General features: G+C 37.3%; 4 protein-coding genes and 1 long non-coding RNA gene across 5 annotated transcripts; all 5 read left to right on the forward strand.

The window, feature by feature from the left end:
• Positions 1 to 3,767: 3,767 nt before the first annotated feature.
• On the forward strand, positions 3,768 to 5,163 carry LOC135672279 (uncharacterized). The gene is made up of 2 exons (XR_010512931.1): positions 3,768 to 4,039; positions 4,929 to 5,163. It is a non-coding gene; the product is annotated as an uncharacterized LOC135672279 (long non-coding RNA).
• Positions 5,164 to 7,484: 2,321 nt separating this feature from the next.
• LOC135641144 (exocyst complex component EXO70A1-like) lies at positions 7,485 to 10,297 on the forward strand. The gene has a single exon (XM_065156237.1). The coding sequence runs from the start codon at positions 7,842 to 7,844 to the stop codon at positions 9,849 to 9,851; it is 2,010 nt and encodes a 669-aa protein (XP_065012309.1). The 5' UTR covers positions 7,485 to 7,841; the 3' UTR covers positions 9,852 to 10,297.
• Positions 10,298 to 16,112: 5,815 nt separating this feature from the next.
• Positions 16,113 to 17,339, forward strand: LOC135641150 (protein OXIDATIVE STRESS 3 LIKE 4-like). Its single transcript, XM_065156249.1, has 2 exons — positions 16,113 to 16,662; positions 16,820 to 17,339. The coding sequence occupies exons 1-2, from the start codon at positions 16,394 to 16,396 to the stop codon at positions 17,190 to 17,192; spliced, it is 642 nt and encodes a 213-aa protein (XP_065012321.1). The 5' UTR covers positions 16,113 to 16,393; the 3' UTR covers positions 17,193 to 17,339.
• A 2,507-nt stretch (positions 17,340 to 19,846) lies between these two features.
• Positions 19,847 to 22,723, forward strand: LOC135641155 (prefoldin subunit 1-like). The gene is made up of 6 exons (XM_065156256.1): positions 19,847 to 19,957; positions 20,099 to 20,152; positions 20,874 to 20,979; positions 22,155 to 22,161; positions 22,269 to 22,353; positions 22,454 to 22,723. The coding sequence occupies exons 1-6, from the start codon at positions 19,934 to 19,936 to the stop codon at positions 22,565 to 22,567; spliced, it is 390 nt and encodes a 129-aa protein (XP_065012328.1). The 5' UTR covers positions 19,847 to 19,933; the 3' UTR covers positions 22,568 to 22,723.
• A 1,035-nt stretch (positions 22,724 to 23,758) lies between these two features.
• Positions 23,759 to 24,517, forward strand: LOC135672280 (pathogenesis-related protein 1-like). Its single transcript, XM_065180740.1, has one exon. The coding sequence runs from the start codon at positions 23,849 to 23,851 to the stop codon at positions 24,395 to 24,397; it is 549 nt and encodes a 182-aa protein (XP_065036812.1). The 5' UTR covers positions 23,759 to 23,848; the 3' UTR covers positions 24,398 to 24,517.
• Positions 24,518 to 24,896: the final 379 nt, after the last annotated feature.

Consider the following 24,896-nt stretch of genomic DNA (forward strand, 5'->3'; position numbering starts at 1 on the left):
CTCTTTCTTGCTGTCATTCTTCCAGACGTAAAGAGTAGTCAGTATCTCTTGTGATGATTGACTACTTCTATAGTAAGTTCTTTCTCCAGGTTTTATCTTTCATGTGCAGTTATAGGAAAGCACACCTACTGCTTTAACATTAATGTCCTGATCGAAATCACCACATCGAGAAAAATTCAGACTGATAGAAGGAAGTTCTTCAAAGTTTCATGAGAGAACTTAAAACACATGCCTGGCTATTTATCCTTGAAAAGAGTTGAGAGTGACTGTGATTCTGATCAAAGGCAAAAGAAGAACACAGTCACAATCTTTTTCTCATAAATGTGAGTTCTTCATATACCCTTATGGGCAAATCTGAAGAGCTTGTCTATTGATGTACTCTTCTTTTCTTATTTTGTCTGAACTTAGTATAATACATGCGGATGCTAAACGCGGAAAGGTTACAGAACTTGTAGCTTTTCGTGGTCACTGGTTTAACTTCGTCTTGTAGGGTACAAGTGGGATCGAGCAGACCAAAAAGGCTGCAGAAACTCTTCAGCCGATTCACTGCATGCACCTCTCTCTGTCTCTCTCTCTCTCTCTCATCTCCTTTTTGTCTTGAGGGAGGAGGCTAAGCTGATTCCTCTTGTAGGAAGCATGAAAACTCTAGCAATAACATCACATTCTTGCCACTACTAAGATTTGTACTAGATTGCATTGCATTGAAGATTTATCTTCTGGATCAGTTTTTCTGATAAGTAAGGTAGAAAGGAACATACAACAGAAGCCAGTAATAAAGAACAATGTCAAATGGAACAAAGTCCTGTCGATGGTTGATTTGGCAGAAATGCTGCTTATTAGTAACACACCTATGTCTACATTATTCTCTAGCTGAAGTAGTGCGGACTAACCTAAGCATGTATATTATTAATAAAGACCTTCAAGTGCAGACTAGGCCAATAGGATCTTACCATGGCAACTCAAGCATATGGACTCAAAAAATTCTCCATTGCAAATAGAAGATAACTCAAAATGGTGACTCCAAAACTTTGATCAGATAGGGTGGCCTTTAATCAATTGGAGAACTCCAATCCACGCTGTCCACATCAGGACAAGGATCTACATGCTCTTCGCTTCTCTATATAATTGCATGAAGGCAGGTTTCCTGGGGAACAGTGCACATTAGAAGAACAACAAGAATACCCACGTTACCGCAAAAAGTTGCAACCATTAATAGTCAAAGCTCCACCTTCCCCGCCACCGCCTAGCTTTTCCGTACAGATAAACACCATAAGGCAACTCTCCCTCTTCATTGTTTCAATGTACTCGGGGAGAGAGAGAGAGAGAGAGAGAGAGAGAGAGAGTTCTTGGCATGTGTGCTGAGATGTGGGCTACTTGTGACATGACATGTTATGTTAATCGTTGGTGGGTAGAGAGATGACTTGATGGTTTCACTATCATTGTGTGATGGAGTTGTCTGCTTGTTCGAAGGCAATGGCTGGGTGTCGACATACTTTTTCTCTTAACAAAATAGTTTGGGTTAACCTAAAGGGTCAATGATAAAAGGACTCGATTATCTAGAATTATTCCATCGATATTAATTTGATATAACAATATTTACCAAAAACGTACCAAATAGGCAGTCATGAAATGCTTGCTCAAAGATTGGCTCCACTTCAAGAGAGTATAGATGCAAGGAGATCCACAGACCACAGTGTCTGTATGAGCTTATACCTATAGGAACATACACAGTGCCACCACCATGGAGAGACAACTGCAGCCTGCAATCGTCTCACTTTATTGTTGGAAAAAATATGTTAAAACGGAGTCATTCTTTTTGCTTGTGTATCAAAATAGGTATCTTATCAAAATATATTAACATCAACTGACATAATATAAATAATAGAACAATAAATCAATCACATGGTGAGATCAAATCTTTTAACGTAGAAAATCCAATGTGAAAAAACTACGATACTGTAGTCCACCTCAAACTTCCACTATCAATAGTAATGATAACATGTTTATAGTAAATCTTTTCTGGAATAACTAGAGGATCACAGTAATATCAAAAACATAAATATTGGCTCAAGGGTAGCGTATCATCATCACATTAGATGGATCTCATCGTAAAAAAATTCTAGATCTTACAAAATTAATATAGCAGTAAAGTACCTTATAGAGAGTAAACTGTAGATCAACACTATTAGGATTATAGAGTTTGCTGCAAGAATTTTTTATATAAAATTTGGGTCAAAACTAACAACGTTTGCCCACTCATCATCAAGCGAAAACTTAAAATCCTAATCTTTCTCTCTCTCTCTCTCCTGATGTTTCCCCGCTGCCCTCACTCTCTAATTAGTTGCCCTCACCTTTTATCTTTCTTTTTTAATTATTGATTTAGGCTTATAGTCCAAATTGTCCAAACCCATTATGAACTGGGCAACATATAGGTCACACAACCTGGGCAAAATAGATGTGGAAGAGGATGATGATGACCTAGTGCAGTGCCTTTGACCAAGGAGTTCCCCGTGACCTCAACATATAATGTTCCAATTTAGAATCATTACAAATTCTCAACTTTATCAAATTCACAATTTGCAAGCTCATCTTGATGCATAGAAAGCTTAAAAATAGTTACGCAATAGCATATTTATTAAAAATACAAGCATTTCTACTGATATAGATTTTTTGAATATTTTTTTATAATTTTTGAAATGGTTCGATTCTTGGTACTTGCTAGAAAGATAAGGATCTTTCGATTATCTCTTTTGAGATTCCATCAAGAAGTTTTTTAGTTGCTTTATTAATTTTTATTATTTAATATATGTTAAAATTTCAGAATCCAATCCCCGTATCTTTGGTTGTGTTTTGATTGACTCCTTAAATAAACATTCATTCACAATCAATTCGAGTAAAATCAACAATTCTCTTTTAAAATAAGTCACATATATAATATTTGAAATATCCTTATATTTTTATTATTTGTTTGTCAACTAATGATAATTAAGTATAACATTATTATATATAAGTTTTGTGAAATTGAGAGGAATATAAATATATATACACACAAAACAGCTAAATATAAAAAACACAACAATCATATGGATATATAGCTTGAAGAAATGTTGTGATGGATTCTAAACCTAATACCAATTCCTTCTTAATTAATTATTTTTCCTTGTATCTCCTGATTCCCTTTTTTTTATGTTTGGTAGCTATTATTGGTTGCACTGCCACCACAATTCTCACCAAGCGTCAACCAAATCATATCACCAACATCAGAAGGCCCAGTCAAAGAAAAATGGTTGGTTGAGGATGTGTGTTCATAAAACATCAAATCACAAGGTTTGTTCATGATTAAAAGTCTTTAACTTCTCATTTACCGGAATAAGGGAAAATATTATATATGATACCAAATGTCTTTTATACTCCAAATGCATCATTGGTCAATCTCTTGGAGACGTACAAGTTTAATGTGTATGCATAATATTTTTAGGAATACTTAAGCTAAACGGAGATTATGATAAAAATTCTTCTCTAATTTCTACATCCATCCTTTTCTAGTTGGATAACTACTTGACATAGAGCATGTATTTAAGACGAGAGATTGTAGTTGTATCGATCTTTTGTAACTTTGATGTAAATTTGCTATATTGTTCTTTTTTCTGAAGCATGTTGACCATTTTGTAGAGGATGCTTTTGCAATAGATTATATATATAGTATTCTTTGAATACAAAAAGTTGAGATGGATCCACCAATAGCTTGTTGTCTTGGGCATCAAGGCAACTCCAACCTAACTCTTGAGGACCAGTTGATGAGCTATAAAATGGGCTAAGAAGCGTATCTCCCTTGCACAACCTCAACCTCCTGCTGATTTCCTCTGTGTGCAGCTCATAGTCTAAGCAGGCTTGTTTCTCTCACTTCCTTTTGATTCTTGTCCTTGATTCATTACTATCTCGTATACTAAATCTTTGGCTCGTTCAATTATGGTGCTTTTGTGATGGAAAGCAGTGATGATTCAGAATCAATAGTGGCGGAAACTTGTCTTTTGATGATGTAAGAACTGAAGCTTTAAACTGCTGCTTGTGTTTTGATGGTGTAAGATCTGATGCTTTAAACCGCTGCTTTCATGGCCATGCCCAACTTATATATCTTTTGTTTAATTACCTGGTTTTTGTCGGGGTTGGTTAGAAGGGAAGGAGATGATGATACCAAATGATGGATCGCTCGCCGATCGTAAATGGTAGATTGTTTCTTCTGCCTTGACGACCATCAGAATGTGCAGTATCTGAACCTTCCAAGTCTTCATCCCCTCCAGTTTTCTCTCCCTCTCTCTCTTGTTTTTCTTGATAAAAATCTTTTTTTTATTACTTATATTTTTATGTCAAAATCAAAGTTTGAAAGTCAACGATCTCTCTTTTTATTTTTTAAAAATATATTTTGGTATTTTTGACAACTTTGGAAGTGGAATTATTTTTTTGAAGTGGTAATTTAATTCAATCAGGTTTTGAATGGGTTTAATACATTATCACTAGACAAATGGATTACATTACTCCCATCTATTTTAGGTAATAAAAAAAATTCTGATCTTATGATCCATTTGGCCATCCAATGATGCTTTCAATCTTGTAATCATTTTATCTCCTAATATTCAAAATAATTAAGATTATCACCACAAAAATCGAAAAGAGGATAAATGATATCTATTTTTTTTTTAATTGAGAGAGAGAGAGAGAGAGAGAAATTAACTTTTTTTGGTCATAAAAAGATAGATATTAAACAAATACTTCCCTCCAAACACACATGAAATATGGTAGAGAGAAACGAAGGAATGTCTTCTAATAATTATTATTCAGATTCGTGCAGCATATAAAATAAATCATTGGATTTGCCAAGAATTATTTCTAATTTCTTAGTAATCAGTGTGCTCTTTCTTTCTATGTAGCCGGCTGTAGACAAAAAGAGTTCAGTGTGTTCCACCCAAAACGAAAAAGAAAAAGGAGATCAGTGTGTCATGTGGATGAGCAACTCTGTCATCTTTAATACTATTCTGTAGGATGAACAGCTTGTGACCTTTTAGTGTTTGTTTTGTCCTCTCCATTTTATATATATAGGATGAACAGCTTGTGTTGGAGAATAAAAGTACTAATGTTCAATACTCAATTGCATGGGTTTGGTTTGCTTTTGTTTCTCATGCAATTTTGTCATCATTAAGTCACCTCATTCTATGCAATGCGCTTCATGAATTCAAATATCCATTACCCATCTTTTTTTTTTTTTTTACCTTAGGATAAAATAAAAAAAGAACTCGAAGATGTATAATCATTGTCTTAAGATAAAATGTGATTGTGAAGTGATTTGACTAACATCTTTCAACAAATCAAATAATAAAATATAATAATAATAATAAAAAGATAGGGGATTATTTAGTTTTTTAATTTACGATTGATTAGGAGTTTAGGACTCTATTTATAGAGTCTAGAAATGTCAAAATTAAAAGCATTTATCAATGGGACATGTCCTTTCATTTATAATCATAAAAAAAATATATTTTGTGGATTTGTTGCAACTTCATCTAATTATATTATTATATATTCAATTTAAGTTTTTTGTTTTTCTTTTGGGAAGGGCGGGATGCATGTAAGTAAGAATGGATGTTTGGGTCAACGAAGGAAAGGGACTTGCACTTGAGGGAAATGGTCCATCAGCTCTTCAAGGAACTCCGACACACTTGCACATCATTATCTATAATATTTGTATATATTTATTATTCAGATCATTTTTTGAAATACAGAATCACTAATGTATATAATGAATGTAACTGTATTACTACTACCCGATTAACTATTTTAATTTTAATAGACAAAATTTGGCATTTTGTCATTATTATCATAATAATAAAAAGTTTTTTTTCTTAAAAAATTACACACATTGAATGAAATAAATAATAAGTGGAAATTGTGACGATAGTTAAGTAGAGTGAGTATGCTAATACTGAGTTAATTTAAATAATTTAGATTAATAGTTCAGACTCATTAAGTTTATCCTATCAATCAGATCATGATAAATGATACTAGAATAATTGTAATATTAAATAGGTTGAGAGACCCAAATGAAAAAAAATATTATATATCATACTATTAGCAACAGTATAAATGGAATGAGCTTGACTTATATGAGAGAAAAAATATCACCATATTTATCGAGCAGCTTTCTTTCTTCAAACTACATACTTCACAATGATATGAGACTGCACACGACAAAACGATATAGTCGATGATTCTCCCAACCAAGGGCAGTAACATTACCAAATGATGAGAGGAGCTCATAATTATAACTTATGCAAAACTATCAACAAATATCAGAAAGTGTTAAGACAGATCGACATTTCATCGGAAAAAGTCTATGTTATTTATTTATTTTATTAAATGACACCTCTCATATTTATTTTTATTTAATAATATTCTTTTAAAATAATAATAATAATAATAATAATAATCATGAATCAAACCCAATTGAATTTAAAGATTTTCTTTAGATAAATTTTTCGATCCAACGTAACACATAGTCGAATTTCGAGTATAACTAAATGAACTTTTATTAAATCAATCTAAATTTTTATAGAATAAATAGAATATGATAAGATGGTTAATAATAATAATATTATTTTTTAATTTTTTTAAATAATAAATGATAATTAATTATTAAAATTTAAGATTTTTTTTAGTGTGATCAAGTATAACTTTATCAACTTATACTAAACTAAATTTTCACATAACTACTAGAACATAGTTCTAAGATGAATAATATATATATATATATATATATATATATATATTTATTTATTTAAAAAAGTATAATAATTAATTAATTAAAAAAAGGATTTTTTGAATATGTTTTGTGATAAGTGTAACTTAGTTCAATTTTGAATGTGGCTTAATCAACTTCCATTAAACTAATTCAAACTTCTACTAAACTATCTAATTATGATTCTAAAATGATTAGCATTTTATATTTTTATAAAATTTTATGATAATTAATTATTAAAATTAGAGATTTTGTGCATTGGTTATAACTTAGCTTAATTTCAAGAGTAATTTAATCAATTTCTATTAAATCAACTAAAACTTTTACGTAATCACTAAGATATGATTTTAAGATGATTAATACTATTTTTTTTATTTATTTTAAAAAATATTGTGATATTTTTTAAATATATTTTATGATGTAGTATAACTTAATTCAACTTTCAAGAAACCAACTTCAAAATTTTATAAAATCACTAAGATATAATTTTAAGATGATTAGTATTTTGTTTATTTAAAAAAAATTATGATAATTAATTATAAAATTAACATTTTTTGAATAACATATGCCATTTAAATAAGGCATTTATTTTCATACAAGTGAAAATAAAAGAACACCCTAACTAATATCAAATATGAGGAGCATAATCCAAGCATTACTTACACATACGTCTGAATAGTTTCCTTTCCTTCTTCTTTTCTCACCACCTTTCCAAAACAGTCACAGCTTTCCCCCTTTCCGTAACAGACGCACACACGCGGCTTTCATGTTTCTTTTTCCTCCCAGAAACCCTCCTCTTGTCATTCGCTGCCTTGTTCTTCTTTCCTCCGTAAGCCCCTCAAAATCTGGTTTCTTTATCCTCCTCTCGTTTCATTCTCCATCAACATCTGTTTCTCCGCTGCTACAAATGCTATGCCTTCCTTCTTCTCCATATCTGCTGGTTAGGGAGCCGGAGCCTTAAACCCTTGAAGTCTCCTCCTTTCTCCTTGTTCTTGTTGTGGTGGAAATTTGTGCTTTCGCTTCTTTTCTTTTTAGAATTAGGGTTTTGGGGATGGGAGGAGGATGGAAGGTGGAGAGACTGGCGGCTGTGCGGCGCTCGCTGCGGACGAGCCTGGACAGGTCGCGGGCGCTGGGCGCCGCCCTCGCCCGCGCCGGGCCCCGCCTCGACGAGATCCGGGAGCGGCTTCCCTCGATGGAGGCCGCCGTCCGCCCGATCCGCGCCGACCGCGACGCGCTGGCGGACGCAGGCGGGCACATTGATCGCTCCATCGTCCCCGCCGCCGCCGTTCTCAAGGTCTTCGACGCGGTCCATGGCCTCGAGCGCTCCCTCCTCTCCGACCCCCGCGCCGACCTCCCCGGCTACCTCGCCGTGCTCAAGCACCTCGAGGAGGCCCTGCGCTTCCTCTCCGACAACTGCGGCCTCGCCGTGCAGTGGCTCGACGACATCGTTGACTACCTCGACGACCAAACCCTCGCTGACCAGCGCTTCATTATGGGTCTCAAGTCCTTCCTAGTCTCTCTCAAGTCCTCGCCTTCGCCTCTCGACGGCGGCCTCCTCGCGGCCACCCTTGACAAGCTCGAATCCGAGTTCCGGCTCCTCCTGGCCGAGCACACCACCCCTCTTCCGATGCCCCCCGACACATCCGACGCTTCCACCATCTCCACTTCCCCAATCCCGGTCCTCGTCATCAACAAACTCCGCGCCATCCTCGAGAGGATGACTGCAAATAACCTGCTTGATCGCTGCGTCTCGATCTTTGTGGATGTCCGAGGATCCAACATCCGCGCCAGCCTCCGAGCACTCAACCTCGACTACCTGGAGATCACGCCCAATGAGTTCAATGACGTGCAGAGCATCGAAGGATACATCGAGAAGTGGGGTCGTCACCTTCAGTTTGCCGTCAAGCACCTCTTCGAGACCGAGCTCAAGGTCTGCATCGAGGTGTTTGAGCAAACCGGACCACCTGATGTAGCTGTATCATGCTTTGCTGATATTGCTGCGCGGGCTGGAATCCTCGGATTCCTCCGGTTTGGGACGATAGTCACTGAGACAAGGAAAGATCCCATCAAACTTCTCAAGCTTCTTGATGTCTTTGCAACACTGAACAAATTAAGATTGGATTTCAACCGGCTTTTTCGAGGAAAAGATTGTGTTGAGATCCAGAACCAAACTAGGGATCTTATTAAGAGAGTGATCGATGGGGCTTGTGACATCTTTTGGGAGCTTTTGCATCAAGTGGAGCTACAAAGACAGATGCCACCACCTTCTGATGGAGCTGTGCCAAGGTTGGTGAGCTTCATCACTGAATACTGCAATAAACTTCTCAGTGATGAGTATCAGCCAGTTCTTACTCAAGTTCTGATCATACATCGGAGCTGGAAGCAGGAGAAGTTTCAAGAAGAAATGCTAACTGATGCGATTTTGGACATATTTAAAGCCCTTGAGGCCAACTTTGACATTTGGTCTAAGAGCTACGGGGACACTTCACTTTCCTTCCTATTTGCAATGAACACACATTGGCATTTCTACAAGAATTTGAAGGGGACTAGGCTGGGGGAGCTGTTAGGCGAGGCAAAGTTGAAAGAGCATGAGCAGTACAAGGATTATTATGCTGCATCTTTCTTGAGGGAAAGCTGGGGAAAGCTTCCACCTTTATTGAGCAGGGAAGGGTTGATATTGTTCTCTGGGGGTAGGGTCAAGGCTCGGGATCTGGTGAAGCAGCGTTTGAAAGGTTTCAACGAGTCCTTTAATGAGATGTATCATAAGCAGTCGAGTTGGGTTATATCAGACAAGGACTTGAGGGAGAAGATGTGTCAATTGGTAGTGCAGACTATTGTTCCTAGCTACCGGAGCTATATGCAGAACTATGGGCCTCTGGTCGAGCAAGATTCAAGTGCAAGCAAATATGCAAAGTACACAGCTCATAGCTTGGAGAAGATGCTTGGTTCTCTTTTTCAGCATAAACCCGGGAGAACAATGAGTCTCAGCATTGGGCACTCAAATGGAAAATTGACTAGTGTGATGAACAACCTGTCTCGCTCTGCCTCAACCGTGAGTTGATGAAGCCATATCTCTGTTTAATTTGAAGGAAAAAGTCAATGTTCATTCTCCACGGACACAGCAGTCGAAAGTAGAAGTCGATTTTACAGTAGTCCTTGTTGGTTAATGGATATTTGATGCAGCAGCATGTGATGGTGGCCCGATGCAACAAATTTTACAAACTTGTTACATTGGGTAACTGGGGATAAGAGGGCCCCTGAATGTGGAAGCTGAAATTGAAGCATGCTATAGTCAAATTAATTTGTGCATATATGTCTTGAGAAATAGTAGGATGGTGGTGACCATGTGATTAATTCTTTGGCACATTTGTAGTAGAAGTTACTTTGCTATTCTGCTTTAGAGGTTCTTCCACTCTCAGTACGCATTACATTTTGCCTAGCATCTAGTTCTTCATTTTACGCTTGAGGATGTAGAAACTAAATATACAATTTGATTTTTTGATTTTATTTGTACAATTTATTGATAATTGTATCCTTGTGTCCTTCCTTTTCATTCTCAACATTTATCTTACAAAGATGCAATATGGTGCTGGCTAGTTAGGTGCATGCTCTAGGAGTGGAACAATTTGGGCTATGACCATTAACATCAAATTTCTTCTAAAATAATTATTTTGGCCAATTCATATCATTATTTTGAATTGGTTCTCTTTCTTGGAGGAACCTATACTTCCATTTTACCTGCTAATTTATACTTTGCATTTGTGTTCTACCTAAAATTTCCATGCTTTGGTTCACTTTGCTTGTCTTGGTACTCAACTTATAAACTCTATGAATTACAATGCAAATGAAAATGGTCTTAAAAGACATGGTAAGTAGTTTAACAGTGCAGATTACAATAAGGGCAAACAGTTTATGATGCTAGATCAACAGAGCTAGTGAATATATGTTGGGTCTATACAATAGTCGTGCTGATGAGTTAACCTTCCATTAAAACACATGCACATGTCTTCAATATGAAAAATTTCACCGTTGTATCTGAAATATTAGTCCCTCCTGGTTTAGTTGGTCTGGATTTGAGAATCACTTACAATGAGACAAGTTATTTGGTGTTCTCATGAGCCCATTGGTATAGGTGATATATATCCTGGCCTAAGGTCTTCATGTTGTGGGAACCATGTAACATTCAGTTGCAAGTTTGACCTTATAATCAGTAAAGAGTTTGATATGGGCCAATATAGAGTGAAATGAAGGTTGAGATTTATTTTGTTCGTTCTTTAGTTCGATGCATGGTGATTTTAAACTTTATGGACTTCTCCTGTGTGGAGCCCAAACTCAACAGAAATCTTGGCTCATACCATATTTTTGTATTAGGGGCCATAGTTCAAAGAATAGCTTACTGCCTCAGTTTAAAGTAACATAGGTTGCAAGGCTAGAAGTTGGTTGTGATGCCTCTTATGTAAGAATATAAGAAACTTGAGTGATATATAGTCTTGGAGATAGACTTTTAGTGTTAATCATGCTACAAGAAACTTGAATGCTATTACTTTTTAGTAATACTGGAACTCTATTTTTGCAGGAAAATGTGGTAATGTTTGTTGAGTTTTTCCAATGTTGTGTTTAGAGAACATGCTTGATGTCATTGAAGTTACAGATTTTATGACACTGATACTTGGAAAAGTCAAAATTGCAAGCCTTTGATCCACTTATAGCGATGTCTTTAAAACCTGGCCAGAATCATTATAAATTTTTAATATATTTTTCATTTGAATAAATTTAAGTTTAGGGTATATTTTGTAGGTGTCTAAGTTGCCAAATGATAACATCTTTCACAATCCTACATTAGTTACCAATGTTGTTGGGGAAGTAAAGAATTAAACCAACATAAATAGTGACAAATCTTAGGTTTAAATGGAGATTTTAATGAAAAAAGAAAATTCTTATCTTTAATTGAAGATCTCATCCTTACAAGGAAGTGTTTCTTTATTGAAGAACAACAAAAGAGGAAGCTTATCGACCAAGTATTTATCACAAGAAAGATTTTGTCAAAATAATTATGGAAAAACATCTTCCCTGATGAAATAATTGATATGTTTTGATTTATGAGATGTAATTTTCTTTATTGGATTCTTCATTATTTTGTGTTTTCTTTTCTTTTTGTGATTTGGGGCCTGTATAAAGGGGAAATAGATTGTAATTGAAGATCACAGAATGATTAAATGGATTGAAGTTTCTTTCCAACATTATGTGTGACTGGTGTAAGGCCATTTTATAGCCAACCTATGAGATGGATGGATGTGTGAGACTTTTGTCCCTAAAAGGTTCCTACTTGAGAGAGAGTGAGAGCTAATAGTTATCTTTTTTATACTTATTATAACTTTATATTATTATCTTAATGTTCCTTTTTTTTTTCTAGTTTTATTCTCAAATAAAGAAAAATACACTTTTCGTACTCGTCCTACACCAAAACTATAATTTGCAAGATTAGAATCAGTATTGGATAGGGACAACTATCAAGATCAGTAGGATTGGATCAATAGGACCAGAGTTGAATGAGGAAAAAGTTAAACAAGTATTATATAAAATTAACAAACATTAAACAAATAAAAAATTATGAACTCAAAATATTATATGCTAAAATTTCATTTGTGTTAACAGGATTGATTTGAAATTGTGTAAGACTGATGTTGAAGGGAAAGGCGATACTTTTCCACCCATGCTTTGCCATTTGGTGCAATTTACACTAAAATTTAAATTTGTATTACATTATTTTGTCTCATTATTAAATAAGAATGCCTGGGAAGGATGAATTTTAGCTAATTGATCATGATAAATGCATAGTATTGCATGTGCAACAAGTTAGCATAGGTTTTTGCTACCATTAAGCAAGCAGAGATTTTCTGGAGAATCTGAAAGAGAAAAAAGGAGAAATAAGCTTCAAAACATTGCCAACCTTTGTAAACTCTGATGATTCAGCAACTTACGTTTCCAAGGCTTAGATGTATAGGTTTCTTGGTCGTATCTTGTCCTTTTTTCATTAGAGAAAACTTGTGTCATATCGATCATTACAAGGATAAAATAGACTGATTCTGAAGAAGTCCTGAACGTATAAGAACCATACAGCTTTGTAGGTAAACTACTTCATGTGTCAAGTTTCATGCTCTTCTTTGACTTGGTGATGAGCTTTCAATAACGTTGAGATGCTGATATAATAGTCTATGCATGAGTGAGTATTGTTGATTAACATTGGTACTCTGTTCTTGGAAATCCAATTCATGAAAGTTGAGGTACTGTTTCATGTTGCATTTCTAGCTTGCTTTAATATAAACCATGTTATCCAGAGATGCAACAAGCCTTCATGAACCTGCTAATATAAACGTTGTTGATTTGTCTTCTACAGTGTTATCTCCTTAAATTATCATATATGTGAGTCTAAACTTGTCATTTCAGAATTAGACAACTATAATTAAGAATTGTGGCATGCTTTATGAATGGCAATCAAAATTTCCTTTGTTGAGAGTGGTTATAGGTGAATTATTCGTGTCATGAGATGTTGATTATTTACTTCATCTGAAAGGCAATATATTTTTTTTCCACTTGGCTATCTTGAATATTAACTTTCTCTTGTCTTTCTACTTCTTCTTCTTATTTATTTCAGGCTGTCAAATTTATTAGTTTTAGTACAAGAAAATGATGTGGATAAATAATAATTGTTTGGTGAGTTCTCAAAACTTGCACAAGTGGAACTTGATGCGTATCTTTATTTGGCTCTTTCGGTTGTTTGGTGAGTCCTCAGAACTTGCACAAGCGGAACTTGATGCGTATCTTTATTTGGCTCTTTCTGTAAACTGATGATGCCAAAACAATTGCTTTGTGGAGTATTTTCTTCTTCTTTTGTAAAGGAAAATAGTGACTCCCTAACAACTCTTTTCCTATGAAGATGATCTGCCTTTCTAACACATACTTCATGATGTTGATTTTCTGGCATTTAACTGTGTATGAATTGTCTTGCAGCTTGAGAAGTTGTTTGCTCCCTAAGCTTATGGTTCGAAATTGAGGATCTTAATTAGCTTTCTTTGATATTGCTTTTATCAATTGATTAAGGTACGAGGCATGTGATGCTTGAAATAATTTTAGTTCTTCCTGTCTATGATTTCTTCTCCTTTGATCATTACTCATTCCAAAAATAACATTAGTGTTGAAGAAATTTTCACCTCCTCCTTGGCTGCAGTAACTTTCTCTACTCTGTCTACTTCATCTTCTCTTTTTGTTTCAGGCTGTCATTCTTACTGTTTGGTGAGTGTCAAAATTTTCACTAGTCGAACTTATTCTTATCTTAATTTGGTTCGTTTTGTAAACTGATGATGCTAGAACAATTACTTTGTGGAGTGCTTTTGTAAAGGAAAACAGTGACTCCCTTGCAACTTTGTTCCTTTCAAGATGATCCACCTTACCAACACATATTTCATGATGTTGATTTGCTGACATCTGTCTATGAATTGCCTTGCAGCTTGACAAGTTGTTTGCTCCCTAAGCTTATGGTTTGAAAAAGGGGATCTCAATTATCATGGAGGACTTTCTTTGATATTGCTTTTATCAACTGATATGGTTCTACTTGGCAATGATTTCTTCTCCTTTGATCATTCTGCATTCCAACAACAACACAAGTGTTGAAGAAATTTTCAGGTGCTTCCTGGCCAACCTCTTGTGCTTGTTTCAGATTGGTTTTACCCTGTAAATTTTACTTGTTTGAATGTTTTCGTGTTCTTCTTCTACTACTGGACCTCACATGTCTCCCACCTAACCAGGACAACTTGCAAGCTCATCCACTGGTCTTTGCCTCTTGGCACTGACTCATCTTTGTTGGTGCAGCTGCCTCCATGGCCCTGTGGCAGTCCTTCCTCCACTGTCATCTCGCCATCATGTGCCCATTAGTCTTCCTGGCGACAGGGACTGCTTCCACCTCCCCGGGCTGCCGCTGCGAGGGAAACCAATCAAAACTTCCATGGACGGTTCTGATCAATGACTCCAGGGCTACACTCTTACCTCTTTTGTCGTATCTATCTGCTTAACCTTTTAGATTAATCGAGCTGACATCTTGCCTGTGTTCTCATCTCTCAGAAACATTCCAGTATCCTTCATCTTTGTTAGGAGTTGATGCAGTGCCGGCGAGCAATTGAAATCTTTCCTCAGAACTCCCTCGGTTCCAGGTAAGTAGTATTGCTTTACCTGGGATTCCAGAGTAGTAGTTAATGGAGAAACTGATACTCCCTGTAATGGATTTCTTGCGTTGCACTTAATCTCTCATGTACTTTTTGCCGCAACTTTAAGGGTACAAGCACTTATGGTAGATAAGAAAGGGACATCCATCGAGCCCTTGGCCAACGACTTGGTTCAGGAGTCGGAACACGAATCCTGCACGTGGCAGGAGGGGAGGGGGCTCTCGCGCTCTCTCTTTCTGATACGTGCACGATTCTTACAGTAGGATGTCATGCACCGAGTCGTGTATACGTGAAGTGTAGATGCTTACGGGCTAATGACACGATAATAACTCGTGTAGTTAGATTTCTTTAATATCCTGGTTCATAGGCTTAAAAAGTTTATATTATAATTTTTATAATTATAAAAGTATAACATTTAGTTTTATTTATTATAGGTTTTATCGATGAAAATATGAAAACGATCGATAAAATGATAATTTTAATGTTTCAGTTATGTTATCGATGATGACAAATGACGGTATCATTAGGGTCATGGGTGGTTGGTGGGAGTAAGGAAGGAGAACTAAATCGAGAGATGAGGAGACGATACATATGTCAATGTTTCCTATTTATGTTGACATCGATACAGATGCAGAGTATTCTACATTTGTGTCGGTATCGATGTTCTACGTACTGATGTAAAGTGTCGGTGTTTACGTCATCACTTCACCTCTTATCATCATTCTCCCTCCTCATCCATAATAATTATTCATGATCGTTAGCGACGTCGTCATTTATCATCATCAAAAATATAATTAAAATATTAAAAATTATTTTTTTACTTATCGTTTTTATATTTTTATCGATAAAAATAAAAAAAAATTAAATATTTTATTTTTATAATTATAAAAAAAATTAAGTTTAGAAATTACGAAGCTAAAGATGTCTGAATACGGGCTAATATGTAATTAGGCCGCTCACGTACGAGAGAGAGAGAGAGAGAGAGGGCGAGGACTTGGTATTCGTGTGGGCGAGTCAGGTTGTTGTGTTGCGGTCTTTAAGCTGCGTCGGTGTCTCGAATGCAGACACGTTTTGGAGCTCGATGGGAACGTGTCAAACCGTCCTCACTCTCTCTCCTCATCAATCATCCTTCGCCCCCTTTCTTTCCTTCTTTTTTTATATCCCCTTTCTTGCTCTCTTCTCTTCTCTTTCATTCTCCTTGTGATTTGAGGGTTCCCATCCATGGATGAAGCCATGCCCCGCTGAGCCGGGACGCCGGAGAGGCGTACGCTGATCCCCTGCCGATTGATGACACCAGCGCCACCGGGGATTAACAGCAGAAGGCGGAGAAGAGGCGGCAGGAGGAGGAGAAGAAGGAAAGAAGGAGAAGTGCAGGAGGCGGTTGATGTCTTCTCTGGTGCTGCCCAACGTGGGGCTGAAGGACCACGTTGTCCTTCCGGCGAAGAAGAAGGAAGAGGAAGAGGTCGAGGTGGTGCGGAAGAGGAACGGCTTCTTTTTGGGGAGCAAAGAGGCGGAGGAGTCTTCAGAGAGCTCCTCCATCGGCGCCGCCTCGTCCTCCTCCGTACATGAGGACGATGAGGAGGAGGTGGAGAGCAAGAGGAAGGAGGGGGCTTTTGGCTCTTTGGACTCCCTGGAAGAGTCCCTTCCCATCAAGTAAGCCCTCCTCTCTCTCTCTCTCTCTCTCTCTCTCTCTCTCTCTCTCTCTCTCTCTCGTGGCTATATTCATGTTGCTGGATCATAGTTGCAGATGAAGTGGTGATTTGATTTGGATTCAGGTAGAGGTGTTGATTTCTCGCAAATCATTTTGCAGGAGAGGGTTGTCCAACTTCTTCTCAGGGAAGTCCAAGTCATTTGCGAGCTTATCAGATGCGGCCAACGCCAGCGCAAAGGACATGCTCAAGGCGGAGAACCCCTTCAACAAACGCAGGCGACTCCTCATGATGAGCAAGATGCGAAGGGCTTCTTACACTGCACTCACCTGCCCACCATTTCCACCACTCCTTTCCCCAGATCTCACGGTGGAGGAAGCAGACAAAGAGGAGGAAGCAGAAGAAGATGAGGGGACGAATAGCGGAACCTCATCTTCCTCCTTTTCCCACCATGGCAGCAGCAATAACAACATCAAGATGAAGGTGTTTAGATCTCCTAGGTCCTACTCCCTCTCTGATCTCCAACATGTTTAGAATTCTTAACCAGTAATTAGTGTCTCTCTCGTTTTCTTTGTTGCAATATGTTGAGTTGTACTTGGTAAAATATGAAGTACATGTGAGTGGGAAGGCAAGCAGAGATAAATCAGTACAAAGTCTCTCTGTCTTCTTTCCTTTTTTTTCTTTGTTGCAATGGATTGTGTAGTACAGCATGTTGGAGCGAAGAAGAAGAAGAAGAAGAAGAAGAAGCAGAAGCTTGTAAGATTAGGAAATCTGTGTGCGCGAAGATGGTGTATGCAGATGCGGGTAGGAATTAAATTAGGTGGAAGGATAAGATAAGGTCTAAAAACCAAGAGGGACCCACACCCCATGAGCATGTCGTGGTGGCCTTATCCTCTTGCACTGAGGCCATTAAAAATATGCTCAATACGGTACGGTGACTTGTTTGGGCCCTTCTTTACCTAAATCCGCCTACGTGATAGCCTGACCCCTTTCCAACTCTAAGATCTGCAAAATCTACCTGCTTTTACTTTTGGGGGCAACAGAACTTGGCTACATGCAAAGTAGATCTCCCCATAATCCACATGAAACCTCCCATGTATCAATTACCACTGTCAGTTTTGCGTACTATAATATGTTTATTATAGTCAATCGGATGATTTTTTTTTCTTATTAGCATTTTTCAAAGTGTCTCCTCTTTCATATTTTTCAAAAGCTTCCATCATTTGTGGTATTTCTTATTCGTTATAATCATTCATCGTATGGTGCTCGTATAATGAATTGATCTAATTTCATCTTTATCATAAATTTATTTAATTTATTATAACGGAAATACTCTAATTATGGACTCTTATATGATCTTTTTCCTTATATATATTGTTTGACTATCTTCATCAAAATATTATGCCTATTTAGTTTATAAAAAATATTATAGTTATGGGTTGATAATCCAATAAAAATCAACTCATCTAAAAAAATAAGATTTTGAATAAGTTACTTTGTTGGGCAAGAAATAAAAATAATTAAATACAAAGAATTTTTTTATTAGCTATTTAATATGCTTATAGGTACCTATATCAAAATATTATAATTAGTGAATTGGACCGAATCATTTGGATTGATCCATAAAGCGCACACAATAGATATCATTCGTTATATTATCATGTGAGTGTTTTAGGATATATTATCATGAGAGTGTTTTAGGAGTTATTTTTAATAGGACAACCTTTGAGCGCAAAAGGAGTTTTTCAAAAAAAATTTCCCTTGTCAATTCATATAAAATATTAATCTAAAATTTTAAGCCTTAGATATGTGAATAGAAGATGTGACCAACTCCTTAACACCATATTTGATACCTTAATCAATATTACATCGTTAACACTTGTAACGTAACTTGGGATCGATACTTTATTGCCACATGAGTTAAATCCTCGATGCCATATAGCTCATATTTCAATGCCACATGACTTAAATCCTCGATGCCATATAGCTCATATTTCAATGCCACATGACTAATACGTGGTTGGCACGATACTAATAGCTAGATCATGATAATAAGATTGAGCAAATTAGTGAGGAATTATCACATCTCATACAATACAAATGTTATTTAGTCTTGTATAAATGTATGATAACCACTACAAGCAATCATGTCATAATTTATGAGAAATAACGATCGAAAAAGCCTATTATTAAAGGGCTCCCTATGTTTATTCCTTAAACACTCTTCAATATTGATCTCAAGCTTCTTTTTGTTCGCTTCTAATCATCATGTAGCTCGGAAAACCAATTTCAACTTAACAAATCTTATACACTCATAATTTTTATTAATATACAATATCAATAAGAAAAGGCGGTTCGTACAATCTCGTTTAATCCTACTCTTCATGATCACTTAGATTAGCTAATACCAAGTCGAATTGGTTGCCTAATCTGACTTTTTTTGACAAATATTAAGAAAGGGGTATATTAGTATTTAGAGAGAAGCGTATGCTAAATTAAAATTGAGAGGGGGTAAAGTTTGAATATGATCGTTAATACTTTAAAGATAATTTTAAGATGAAACTTCTGATCTTTTATACAACGTTCGTAATAATGAAGATGGTATGATCTACACAATAGGATTGGATGAACAATTTGATATTGCCATTTAATTTCATTAAGGACATGTTTTATTGAAATTTGTTGACCTAATCCAATCCTTTTGATTCAACCACATTGTCGAAGTTCAATCCAACAATCCGTTCAACTAATATCAAAAGATTTGTCACCATCCAATAAAAGAATTCCAAGAATCACAAAAAAAAAAAAAAGATTGAACTGAAGCAATTTATTTTTCTACAAACATAAAACTATTTTTAAAATAAAGAAAAAATAACTTAAAATTCCTCTTCAATTTGTATTTATGTCCTTTGTGGTGTTAAAATAGAAAATCTAAAAAGACCTAAAAACCTCAAAATTGAACATTAAGCTGATGTTTTAAATCTTTTCAGTAACAAAAAAATGATTCATATTTTTAAAATTTTCTTTATTTTTAATATTTCTTACATAATCATATATTATTTAATAATTGGCGTTAGTTTCAACCATCGATCTGATCTGAATCTGATCAGGCGCGAATCCTCAAGCAGAGGGGCAGCTACTTGCTTATTTAGGCCCATATTGCTTCGGCCCATTGACTAGACGATGGGGTCTCACGGCCCAACACTCCCCCTTCTTTTCCTCTTTGCAAGGGTTAGGGTTCTTGAACTTGACGAGCTCGAAGTCGATCTCTGGAAATGGCGGACGAAGCAAATCGAGTGGTACTTTCGATCATATCGTCTCCCGTCCGATTGCTTTCGTGTGCTTTTTCGTTTTTGCGTTGGTTCTTGGATTCCGTTAGGTTCGATCGATTGCTGGAGTTTAATTTCTTCTGATTAAAGATTCTTTCTTGGCTGTTCCAGGCGTTTATTGAGATCCAGAGCCGTATGATCGAGACTACCGGGAAGCTAAAGCAGGTGATTTGTTTTGGTAGAGATTCGGTGACATTTATGTGCTTGGTGATGTTTCTTAGTGGCCGTTGTGGACTTCGTATTAGTATTATGCTACGGGGGGTTTCTCCTAATACAGCTAAAATTAAATGGACTTGTTGTGATTTTTCATGGACGAAGCAAAGTTTGCATCTTTCTTCGTTAATCAAACTTGTACTTCCATCTGGTATTAGATCAGGGTTTCTGTGGACAATAGAATAGTAATTTTTTATGTCATTATGCAAAAGGTTGTGGATGCTTGATCATTCTGAGGTTTAGGTTGTCTGATGTGAGATTGGAGTGAGAACGAATCAGTGTTGCTAATGTACTTGGGAAATAGGAATCGTTTGAGTGTGATCTTTCTTTTTAGCTTCCACACCAGGAGGCTATTTTAGTTATATGGATTAGTTCTTTGCATTTGTTCATTTGAAGAGTATAGACACTTGGTGGCTTAAATATGCATTGAAATGATTAAAAAAAATGATTAGAGCTGAGAGGCTGCATTCTTCGTGGAATAGATTGTGTTCAATGCTTATCTATGATTTAGATTTCTATGTAAATTTTTTATTTCGATATACTTAGTTAATGTTTCTCTGAATAGAAAATATCATTTAATATCCACAAACGTCAACTGAGCAATTTGTGACACACATACAGCTGGATATAGCACACATTACTAGACTTTTATTATAGTCTCTATTTCTTGTAGGTACAAAATCAGATTCGTGCTAAAGAAGGTGAAAAGAAGCGTGCCTACCTAACAATGGAAGAACTTCGGCAGCTATCAGATGATACAAATACCTACAAGTCCATTGGTATTCAATTTTTCCAAACCTAAATTGTAAACATGATGCTCCCGTATTAATCTAGCATTTTTTATTGTATCTTTCCTAGACACCTTTTATAATTTTCTCATTTATGATGTAGTAACAGCAATTTATAATTTTGTAGTACCAGAAATTTATGTTAATGCACTACTTTTCTCAAGAGTTGATCTTTGTAGTTGCTCCATAATGAACCTTCCATATAGTGTTGGTGCCTAAACATTGAAAGAGCAAAACCACTTATGCAACTGGAACAACAACAACATCATAATTCTTAAAACATTATATGATTATTTTCGCTCTTCTCTATGGATACCCCTTTTGCTTATGCCTTAACTTGGAATTCAAACTCAACCTGCAAAACTAAGGGGCCAACCCAATCCTGACCGATGCTCAAGTTGTGTTTGGTTGTGTTTTGGGTTGGTCAAGAACAGATAGGGACATGAATTTGTGTACACAGCCAATTTTCACATAGAAAGTTTCGTATGTCATGAATTAGGTGCCAGGAGTCTCTGCTTTTTTACCCTATTCAATATTGCAAAGAGAGATTATAAAGTATTTGAAACAAATTTATGGCAAAAAGAAAAAAGATGCATTGTAACCCATTCTAATAAATATTTGACCATCGTATCAATGCGTTATTTTGCAAAATATTTAATGTGTTATTATAAAAAAATTTAAGAAACAAATGAAATTGTATTGTAAATCCTACTTGGATAGAAAAATCTCAGATTGAAGATCCTGCGACTCTTTTCGTTTGCATTTCCATAGATAAATGACCAAAAAGTGTCATTATTTTTTTTTTCGTCAAAGTTCGGATTAGTTAGTCAAAAGAGTGCAGGTGTATATTAATGCATGGTACATAGGTATTGGTGTGGTCTTGTTTTGAATGTTTGTCTGTTTACATGTGTTTTCTGCCTAGCATTAAACCCTGGACTTTATGAAGATGCTGAGTCTACTCCATGCTAAACAGGAGCACGCTAAAAATGAAAAATACATCCACCATGATAAGATGTTAGCAAATAATAGTAGATAGGTTGAATAAGGCCACCCTTTTTTTTAAATTAATAAACAAGTTAAGAGACAATTATCAGCACATAGCTTGATTACTTCTCCATGAACATTACCCATGCGCCAATTCTAATAGTGCTTTTGTTACTTTGCAGGTAAAGCGTGAGTTCTTCCTAAACCACAACCTTTTGTTGAGGAAAGTTATTCTCAATATATTAAACGAGAACATCATTTATGTTATGGCACCAAGTGATTTCTTAATATTCCAGGTTTGTTTTGGAACCAAAATCACTTATGCTGAATGAGCAAGAGCAGAAATACAATGACAGTGAGACTGCTATAACTTCTTTGCAGGTTTGTCAGTTCTTTGCTGTATCTTTTGGAAACAAAAGTAACTTTTAACTCATTCACTCAGTCGTCCTTTCCTTCCCTTATCCTTTTTTTCCCTGAGCAGACCTCGAAAGAGTACCTGGAGAAGCAAATGGCCGAGGTGGAGAACAACCTGAGAGAGTTGCTTCAGCAAGACCCAGGTCTTGCACATCAGATTATGTCCATGTCTGTGATGTAAAAGGTTATTGTATGTTGGGATTACTTGGAAGTCTTCCTTTGTCGAATGATTTTGAAATGTAATTGTGTACGTTGCATTTATCATCCTCATTTAGTGTCGACTGACTCTATTTAAACTGTTCTTTTAGTCTGAAAGTTGCATTTTAACTTTGAAGAACTTTTGAGAAGTCTGTCAGGAACTGCTTTCCATCATCAAAACAGCATATCTATTTACACTGGTCAGCACTCATTGGTGTAAATAGACTGACACCATTTTATCTTGAAATCTAAGCCAAACCCAGATTTGTAGTTATCTCAGTGCCATACTGCAATATCTGTTGGGCATCTCAGCATTTAACCCGGTTGATGTGCTCCAAACCAAGGATTCAAGGTCCAAGAAAACTCCGAGATAACCTGATTTTTCAGACTCTACACCTACTTGGAACGTTTGCAGACAGGAACAAAATTTGGAAGATTTCCAGGATTTTAGCTTCCTGTAGACTAATAATCATCATCATCATTTGGTTGTGGTCGGCTGCCATTGATCTGAGTTTTACAAGCTGTAGACTTCTGTGCTCCATCAAGTCCCATTTTTAGGAGCGCAAATGAGACACACCCCATAAGTATCTTTTCTCCTCATTGTTTTAATCTCTCCTTCAACATTTGCTTTCTCTGCAGAAATCTCCTTGCTATTTCGTTTATGAACCTTTGGACATTCTAAATCTTTGCATCTTGTGGTAGAACCTCTTGCAACTTTGATCTCATGCAAGCTCATTTTGGACATCGTCTATCACACAAGTAACTATTATCTCATCTATTATCCTCACTGCTTCAACCATAAACGACCAGAGAGTTGCCCGTCCAGATGCATGCATGTTTCTTATGCTGTGCCTTCACTCTTCAGCAATCACGGCTGGCCAATCCGAGGTTTGCTCCCCAATCCTTGCCTTCCCTGCACACATGAAATCCACTTCCTGCTAATTATTTAGTGTCACAGCCATGTGCTCCTCTCCTCCCTACATCAAGCAATCCCTTATGATTGAGTAGTCCTTTAGTACAAGTTATGCCCATGCTGAAGAAAACCACATCAGCGACATCCCACTCCTGCATCCGATAACCTTCGAAGACCACAAGCAGAATTCCGCTGTCTTGCTTGTCTTCCTAATCAAACAGGCGCAGACGTGACCTGATACCAATCCACCATCCATCACTTAACAGAAACCTTTATATATGTGAACATATGGAAGAAGCTTTCTCATTCCTCCTCTCTCTGTGTTCATAACCAGTGGCTGACGAAGAGAAAATGGCCTGTTTAGTTTCCGTCGTCGTACTACAGCTTCTAACGATCCACTACATCATCGTCACCGGCGCTCAGAATTCGACCACCGACGCGGCGAGCCCGGACGGCGTCAGCTCGGAGACGGCCGTCTCCCAGTTCCTGGCGTCCCACAACGAGGCGAGGCAGCAGGTCGGGGTGCCGCCACTGAGGTGGGACGCGAAGCTGGCGAGCTTCGCCAGGGCGTACGCCAACCAGCGGCGGGGCGACTGCCAGCTGGTGCACTCGCCGGGGTACGCCTACGGGGAGAACATCTTCTGGGGGCAGGGGAGGCGGTGGGCTATCCCGGACGCCGTGGCCAAGTGGGTGGAGGAGAAGCAGTGGTACCGCTACGACACCAACACCTGCGCCGGCCCGGACTGCACCCACTACACGCAGATGGTGTGGCGCACGACGGAGCTGCTGGGCTGCGCCAAGATCGGCTGCAGCAGCGGCGACACCTTCATCGTCTGCGAGTACTACCCGCCGGGAAACTATGTTGGAGCCCGTCCGTACATTAAGCCGCCGAAGGCCTGATCGCATCGACCTCTTGCTGCTGTCTCACTACCGCTGTTACCGTCATCGTTGTCACCTGATACTGCTCTGAAGATTGTATATAATGTGCTTAGTCAACGAAATAATTGATGCGATTGTACATACCGTCATCGTCGTCTCCTACCGCCTCGCGCCCACAAGGTGAGGGTCTGTTCACTGCCAGGTGCGCTTACCGCGTACCAGTTCAGCGACAAACCGGCCCAAGTAGTTCCTTTTGGCGTCAAATTCCGTTCTTATTCCCACCAATGTGACGGGAATCTTGTCGCATATATCTATCGCATATACAATGAATGTGCTTTGTGGAGGAAAGAATCGATGCGAATGTTCATAGCATACGTGGTTTGAGGCATCTGTCCTTTGTCCGGGGCAGTTACCGCGGACCACTTCAGCGACAAACCAAACTAGTCGGCGTCAAATCTTCGGGATTTTTGTGTTCTTACTCTCACGTAGTGTGACGGGAATCTTTAGAACAATTAAAGAA

The sequence above is a fragment of the Musa acuminata genome, chromosome BXJ1-4 (assembly GCF_036884655.1).
Source record: "Musa acuminata AAA Group cultivar baxijiao chromosome BXJ1-4, Cavendish_Baxijiao_AAA, whole genome shotgun sequence".
NCBI classification, from domain to species: Eukaryota; Viridiplantae; Streptophyta; class Magnoliopsida; order Zingiberales; family Musaceae; genus Musa; species Musa acuminata.